Genomic DNA, 8,754 nt, shown 5'->3' on the forward strand with positions numbered 1-8,754 from the left:
CTTAATGCATTATTTAGAGAGTGCAATATTGGAGTCTTTCCAAGTGGCATGCTTTGTAAAAACAATGCCATTTCAAATCTAAGTTCTGTGTCACAATATTCTTCATCAACAGTATTGATATAAATAAGTGTATTTACAAAGTGTTTCCCACATCAGTGCATCATATTGAGACCAAACTTCATTGTCACATTCTTCAGTTCAGCACTGAAAAAAGTGTTCCTCAGCTGAGCAAACTTACGACTACTGGTAAAGAGGGGAAAGGGGAGAGCTTCTAACCTTCTTAATCCACTCCCACTGAATATTACCATTTAAAGTGCATATTAATTATTAGCCTATTATTTATACAGTGCAGTCTTTCAGTTTCTCCACATTAAAGACTTTCTATGCCTCTGAAGTCAGCCTCTCTTGATGCTCCTTGCATCTGAAATGAGAAAAAAAAGCTCAGCTTACATTCTATTAGAGATGTTGTGAGTAGTGAATACAGATTAAGAAGTGTTTTGACAAACTGCACTTGCATTTTTAGCTTTATTACACTCTACATCACACCCATTTTGAATGCCCTTTATCACTTCCAATAAGGAGCATTCAAAATAGGTGCAATGACACTGCATATTAAGCAAACGTATTGAAATACTGATAAAATCACTTCCATCTGGACCAAGCAATAACCCTTGATTAAAAACTTATCGTACCGGTTTGTCCAGCACTTCAGGAAGCAATCGTCGTTCTCGTCAAGTCTGTACACACCAGAATTCGGCAGATCTCTACACACTGACAGGAATTTTTGCAGCTCTGATGTCGGGGTTCCACTTTGCTGCTGTTGCTGAATGATATGAGTCAGAGAGCCACATTAGTATAAACAGAGTGTGGCTGTTAAGATTTTAAGAGTGTTTAAATCAAGGATTAAACCTCTTAGAAACAGCAATCAAGCACTGAGCATATTTTACTAGACTAATAGCAAATCAGATTTTCTCTTCTCGGTTTCAGTGCAGCACAAATCACTCAGAGTGCAGACAATGAATGGTGGGTTACAAATATCTAAAAACAAGAATAATAATCACCTTGATGGTATCGTATGTGTCAGTGATGATTGTGATGAAGAGGCTGAGGATCATGTAGATAAAAAGTGACACAAAGGTGTAGAGGTAGACCCTGCTGAAGATCCACACCAGGTTGCTCTTCTGCTTCATGTTCTTGAAGGTGGGGTACATGTCATCTCCGTTGATCAGTGAGAACAGACACTCTGACACTGTGTTCAAGGTCCGGAACTAAAAACCATAGAGCAGTCAGTCAGTTCAGTTTGACCATATTTTTTATTTTAATCACATTTATTTGAATTGAAAACATTCTCAGATCTGGCTTCTGTTCAATCTTACAGATTTGTTATTTTATAAACATTTGGCACCTTTTCGTGATACGGACCAAGGACGATCCAGCCACAAAGGCAGTAACTCAGGTAGATGATTCCAGCGCAGCAGATGAAACGAATAACATTTGGGAAAGCTGCCCTCAGTGTCAGGATTAGAATCTGGAAATGACCAGAGAACACATGGTAGTAGATCTGAAAAATGTACACTGAAGATGAATGTCAGGACTACAATTGAATCTATTTTCTTTATAAGAAGACTTTCAAGTTAATTGGGTCTTATTTTTTATAATGAGCTGTCATCATGAACGAGCCTTGGAAAAATCTTCAAAGTCAAATTTACTCAGTATGTGATGCCAAAGAGCAGTGTTTTGATGCTTCACTGACAATAAATTGGCGAAGTATTTAGTTCCCATATCTAAGGAATAATTGTGCGACATTCCTACCAATAATGGAACCAGTCACCGTTCAATAAGCAGCTGACATGTTTCACATAAAAACTCAAAGCTTGCAGCACATTTACACTGAGAATGGCTCTCAGTATGGAAGAAGACATCCTGTGTTAATTACCTTTTAAAGCGCAAAATATTTTATAGTATTCAAATATGTTGCATTTTTGATGGAGAAAGAATATTTGTGCTTTTAAAAACACTAACAGACCCTTTTTAAGGATTAAAGTGGTTTTAATACTTTAGGGTTCTCTGTGCATCTCCCTGCAAAAAGCAGCTGAATCAGGTGAATTCAGTTTGTCGACAGCAAAATTCCTCAAGACTGGAGCACACTGATTCATTCACAACCTTTAATTTTACAAACTGATGAACGTTTCCGCTCTGCTGTAACTTCATCCTAAGCTGATGAAAACTCAGTAGTGCTGAAACATTAGTCTGTTTGTACAATTAAAGGCTATGAATGTCTCTATAAGCAAATCTTGAAGCCTTTGAAAGCACAAAAATGATGGTTGCAACAGGATTTTGTTAACTTAATGCACTGTAATGTCGCTTGTCTTCATTCTAATAAAATCTGGTCTTACATTATATTTTCTGAAGAAGCCCATGTAGCGGATGACCCCAATCCAGACAAGCATGGTGCCGGTGCCAAGGAAGATGCTGCACACATCGTAGCTCGTGAGGACCTAGAAAAAAAAAAAAGGTCAGATGAACTCAAGAAATACCTCAATGTCAACAAATATTCATATAAACCTTGAAGCATGAAAAGCACTGCAGTTTACACTATGAACTGACTAAACCATAAATAAATGGCAGTGATAAAATCCTCATTACCTTAGTCTGGATGTCAATCTTGAGAATGGAGCCGATGATGGTCATTGTGTCACTGACAACGATCAGGATATACCAACCGTTCACAAACTCCAACTTGTCCGACCATGGCACCTCTTTATTGCAGTATTTCATGCAGTACTGGGTGTATTCCTATTTAGAAGACAAGAAAATGTCTTAGTCGTTGCAAGGAAATTGTCAATATAATTCTATTTTGTTGACAATTTAAAAAAAAAATCAATAGGGATAGACCTGACAGACTGCAGAGGCTAATGTAATAAGTCCAAAAGTAAAGGAAACTGTAGCATCCAATAAATCGGCATTAACAAGTGATAGCTGACCCCGTTTACCTATACTCAACTTTACAGCAGTCTCATGTTTCCAGAGTGCAAGTTTTTTTTTTTTTTCCAAAATACAGCAAAGATGATTCATTTTACTGTACAACTCCTGGTTTCAGCCTCGTTCTACAGAGGCTGTTTCAATGTCTGTAGCTTTAAATGTAACTGAGCTGCTGCTGTCCCCGCCCCTTCAGGAAGAAGACTCTCTGTGTCTGAATGACGGTGCACAGCAAAAGAGTTGACACACACATGGATGAGTGTGTGAGACAAGGACTTTGTTTGACTTCTAGTTTTCTCTCCGAGTGGTAATTTTACAAGGAAATGTTGCTGAATTTACAGAACAGCTGTTGTTTCTAACTTGTGTGAATGGCAAGTTTGTCAGACAACGCTGCAGTTAGGAGATCAGTATTTTGTAAAAAAAATGTTGCAACTTTGATCTTTCATTATTGATTAAGGAGGTATAGATGTTTTTTGGCTTTGACATATCTCCATTTTAATACATAATGACCCAATGTATATCAGATAATCATAGCCTTTCTTTGCACTGAGCAAGTCAGTTTATTTTACTCACAAACTGGAGTCGAGTCCCATTGATCACTGAACGGGTGCAGAGGGTGGAAGAGACGATGCATGTTATAATGATGAGGCAGTCAAACAGCAAAGTCAGGATTGCGCTTTTAGCAGCTGAAGAAACAGAGATATTAAAATTACTCTGATGTGAACCAGAAGAACATCTTAAAACAATTTGCTCAGTCTCAAGCTAAAACTTTTACACACCTAGCACTAAATACACCTTAAGTAATCCTTAACATCTTGGGCTTAAAACAAAGCAGGAGATTTCTTAGTGCGTACTGAAATCAGCTCAGCAAACTTACATGCTCCAGATACTTTCCAGTCTCGGCATTCATTGATGTCCACATCATTTTCCAGGTCGATCTTTATCCTCCCACTGTGAGCCTGGTTGTCGAAAGTTATCTGTTAACCAGGAAACAATATTTCAAGAAGGGTAAGGACTGTTTCAAAAAGCCTGAAGCCAAACCCAGTAGCTCAGCATTCACCTGCTGAGTCCTAAAGCTAGCATTTAACTATTTGAACAGAAGTACAAACACATTCCTTTTAACATGCTCTTTGTGTGCATCAATTAGATTTATTAATAAAGGCAGGATTCACTTTTCTTATTTGAACTCCTATTTGTTCTGTGTTGTGTTAACAGGTACGCTGTCACAAGGAATCAATGTTAAAGCAGCAATGAAGTGATCAGAAGAGTCATATGACTGCCTGTAAAAGACAAAGTCTGATGTGATTCACTTGTGTTTACTGAGCCGTGAAGACAAGTCAAGTGACATACGATAACAGTGAAGTCATAGCAGTCCGGCAGCTCTCGATGTCTCACTGTCTGCAGGTTTATGGCCTTGAGAACAAATGTGAGCCTGACAGAGAGCATCCTGGAAGACAGAGCAGGTGCATGAACCGACATAGGCTTTTAAATCATATACAGCCGCAACGCCACGAAGTGATGATGCCTTAAGTCAAACAATACATGCCAATGTTGTTTACAAACCGTTTGAAATGCAGTTCAAAACCTGGAAGCACTTCACGCAATGTTGGGTCATACATCGGATACACGTTGAAGCATTCTGTTAGCGACAACACAGACAAAATGACACTACGATTAACCTGGTGAGAAATGTATTTTTTGTTCATCAGAAAAATGCCGTCTTTCAAACTCTTATATAACATCTGACTTTGTGATGTAAACAAAGATAAAAGATTCCTCAAAGATTTGATAACAGATTTACACACTCTTAATCATTTCAACCAGCTTCAAAACTGCCGATTGCTGAGGCTACTAACGCATGAACATTTTCTCTGAAGCAGAGGGAAATGTTAGTCTGCTTTTCTTTAGGGGGTCTCTAATGAAATCTTGTTTGAAGAAAAAAATATTCTGAACTGTTTGACCTTCATGTGTTAAAGTAATGATGTTCTTTTGTTTATTGTGACTTAGCTGATTGACTCTGCCATAATATGAGATTACTAATTTAATGAACAGAATCGTTTTATCAACTCAACTTATGGTCTCCGATGCATTACGGCAGAACTTTCCACCAGTTAACAAGGATCTAAAGATGATGTTGGTAATATAAAGTGTCTATATACAATACTTCATAAATCTGTGAATTATTTCGTACCGTTGACGTCTTCAGTTTGTTAGACAATGTAAAATTTGTCATAATACACAAGTGAATCCAAAGTTTTAACTAATACTGTACACTTAGGTGAACATTTTTGTGTTCATAGATGCCAGAGCGTACTGCAACAACACTGTGACTTCTCTCTCCAAGGGAGGAAATGGAATATTCAGAGCTTGTACAGCCTGGTTAAAATTCATGCAGGCTAGATTTTAACACAGTAGAGAATCCAATCATCACTAAAGTATATGTCAAGCAAGAGATTAGAGGAGCTAAACGGCTAATAATAATAACAACAAGAAGCTTAAAACTGATCTGAAGCCTTTATTTGTGCCTGTATACCTCATTCATCACTATTATTGCTTGAAGCCATGAGCATTGGGTTCTTAACTTGGGTTGCAACACAGTTATTTTCAAAAAATTGCTTAATTAGGCTGTGACTCACAGGCTGCCATGCCGATAGTCTTGACTGATGGACATAATCCTTCACATGGGAGTGTTAAGTTGTTCTTTTGAATGAATTGCAATGTAATGACTTTATAAACTATCTGAGGGGTCAGTGTAACGTTTGATCATGTGGTCAGACATAGTTCACTAATGAGTGTAAACTTGCTACCGTAGGAACAGCGGTTACATAACCTGAGAAACAAGCCACAGCATGTCCATCACAGGTGAGCTCTGCTACCTAAACAAATACCACCAGTCATCTGTATAAACACTAAACATACTCACCAGTGTCCACATGGGCATCAATTTCGAAGGTGTCATTTCCAGAGTAGATGGTGCCATTCCTGTAGAAGTCCTGACATACTGACAGTGGAGTGTAGATGCCACCATTTTTCTCATATTCATGGTTGCCTACGGTGATGTTGTGCAGATGTCCATACTGGAAATTAACAAATAAAAACACTGAAACTGGATTTCGACAGTATTTGTGAGAACATCAAAAATGTACGCATGGTAGAAAGCTAACTTTATGAAGAGAACAGCTGCAGAAATGTAGTTGAACTGTCATGATAGATCTCAGCAAAACAAATGACATGAACAAAGTCCACTCCCATGATAAGCATAAGCCATATAAGCATGTAGAGCTGTAAAATGCAATAAAAATTTACAGCAACTCAAAAGGAAATATCTATAGTATCACACTACCAGAATCAACAGTTAACAGCAAATCAAAATCATGCCTTTTTGGTTTTTCACTCTAAGAAACATTCAGTTACCTGTTTCAGAATGTATTCGATGTGATCGTAAACATCTGTCTGTCGGTAAACAGCATATGTATCCATGCCTCCATCAACATAATCTTTCAAGAAGAGGTGCTTGAATGTCATCAGATTTTCCTCCTTGAATGCGACAACCATCTGGTTGCTCAGTCCAAAAGACACCAACTGTGACAAGAAGAAGGCATTTTTTTTATTGAGGAGGTTAAACAATAAAAAAAACACACAACTGGGTCTGTTATAAGATTACGACATACCTGGATAGTAATGATGGCAATTTTGACAAGCTGCAGTATGAGTTTCCATGGTTTTCTTCCACGAGCATGGTATTTCTCACAGGGGTTCATGAAGTAGTATTTGATCTTCCTCCTGAGGCACTCCACGTTGTCCAGATCCTCCACATGCTGGGGCTCGTGGTCTGTCCATGCTGGAGCTTCTGTCTCATAGGAGTCATACAAGTCACTGGAATCTTCCATATCTGAAATGATTAAAGTACAGGCCAATTCTTTGCAAAAACGGGGTAAAAAATGAAAACATTACTAAAACATAGTGAACGGAGACAAAAGAAAACTTCAAAACAAGGTGATGACTGAGTGAACTGATCAACTAATCAATGATCCGGTCAGTCAGCTTCACAAACATCTCACCTGGCATATTTATGGGAACACCTGTACAATGTAATGCAGAAAATGTGTCCTGTAATCAATCTGTTCTACAGTGTGCAGTTTCTGTCTGTGTGTCAGGGATTTGAATCTTACACATGTTCGGACCTTAGTGTTGTTGCATTGAACTTCAAGCTGTTTTGAACATACTGTCTGTTTACATAAATGATAACTGGAAAAAAATTACAGACTGGGAAAGGCAAAGGTTAATCTTCCCCGTTTGACTTCCTATAAAGAACAAGGAAACAAACTAAAATAAACACATGGTAAAAGTTCAGTGAGAGGCTCTACATTTATCTTATCTTTGCACCCAACAAATGGTGGAATGTTCATCCAGTGACTGAGAAGAAGAAATGGATTCAGGTGTACCTGCATACTGTTGAATAATACACAGCAGCTCACGTTCACAAACATGTTCTATCATTGCGGTTAAGTGTCAAATACTTGTGTCAGGATTAAACTAGTGTCCTGTAGATCCAAACCCACACCGAAAATAAACTAAACGCAACATTAGCTGATAGGCTACTTACCAGCGGAGCAGGTTAATCAAATTCTAATTACATTCACCTGTGGCGCGAGCCCCACGTCAGAGTGTCGTCGTCTCAATATAAATTCATTATCCACGCTGTTGTTTTCGCTTTAAAGTTCATTACTGAAATAATGAGACTCGGCTGCACTTCCTCAGGACCTGACCTGTCCAGCCGGAGACTGAACAGGTTGGTTCAGGTGAGCTGAGTCTGGCAACAGAGCAGCAGAGGGGGGCGGAGCTAAAGTCCAGTGAAACGGACAGTGTTGGTTGTGAACCATTACAGTAGAACACCAGCACACTGCCAAAGGTCAGCTAGCACTTTCTACGTGAAGACAGCTTCTCCCTGTGTAATTTAGCTTAACCCTCGTGTTGTACTGCGGGTCAAAGTTGACCCGTTTTAAAGTTTGAAAATGTGGGGGGGGGGAAATACATTTTCATTGTGAAACTTCTGATGTCCACATTTTCAGCATTTTTAGGAAATCTTTTTTGGGGTGGAAAAAAGAAATGTTAAAAAAAAAATTTCTTCAGAACATTCATGAAAAAATCAACCAAAATCCCGCGAAATTTGCTGGATTTTGATAGATTTTTTCGTGAATGTTCTTAAAGAAAATATTAGAAGTTTTACTGATATATATGTAATCACTTTATATAGATATTTTTAGGATTTTTGAAGCTTTTTTCTCATTTTCGAAAACATTTCCAAGAATTTTCTCACCAAATTTGGGGATTTTATTATCAGGCAAACTTTTAAGGAATTATTGGATTTTTCTTTCTGGAGGTTTTGCAAGTTTTCAGAAATTTGGGGAACTTGTTTCTTAATTTTTTGATTTTTTTCAGACAAAGTAACAAAACTTTTTGGTGCCAGTAAATGAGGAAAACAGGAGGGTTAACTAAAGCTGCCGGAATGTGGAATTATATTTGTGCCACAATCCTGAGCACGCAGTGTGAAATTTTGAGCACAGAAAAAAACACTTGAGCAAAGAAAAACTTAATCTACATACAAATAGATTTTTTTGAGCGCAGAATAGATTAGATAGCTACATGTTTTTTTGGTTTGTTTATTTAAAAAAAATATTTATTACTTTATATGTATATATATAATTTTATAATAATAATATATAATTTTATATAATATATAATTTTAGCTCATTTTTTTCTACACTTGGATTT

General features: G+C 37.6%; 1 protein-coding gene across 1 annotated transcript; it reads right to left on the reverse strand.

Moving 5' to 3' along the window:
* Positions 1-53: 53 nt before the first annotated feature.
* Positions 54-7,340, reverse strand: mcoln3b (mucolipin TRP cation channel 3b). The gene is made up of 13 exons (XM_022209489.2): positions 6,651-7,340; positions 6,394-6,561; positions 5,903-6,056; positions 4,543-4,618; positions 4,330-4,426; positions 3,857-3,956; positions 3,553-3,665; positions 2,647-2,796; positions 2,397-2,498; positions 1,406-1,528; positions 1,062-1,268; positions 693-823; positions 54-421 (listed from the first exon to the last, which is right to left on the reverse strand). The coding sequence occupies exons 1-13, from the start codon at positions 6,867-6,869 to the stop codon at positions 382-384; spliced, it is 1,680 nt and encodes a 559-aa protein (XP_022065181.1). The 5' UTR covers positions 6,870-7,340; the 3' UTR covers positions 54-381.
* Between the last annotated feature and the right edge of the window lie 1,414 nt (positions 7,341-8,754).

This window comes from Acanthochromis polyacanthus, chromosome 4, assembly GCF_021347895.1.
Source record: "Acanthochromis polyacanthus isolate Apoly-LR-REF ecotype Palm Island chromosome 4, KAUST_Apoly_ChrSc, whole genome shotgun sequence".
In the NCBI taxonomy this organism is placed as follows: domain Eukaryota; kingdom Metazoa; phylum Chordata; class Actinopteri; family Pomacentridae; genus Acanthochromis; species Acanthochromis polyacanthus.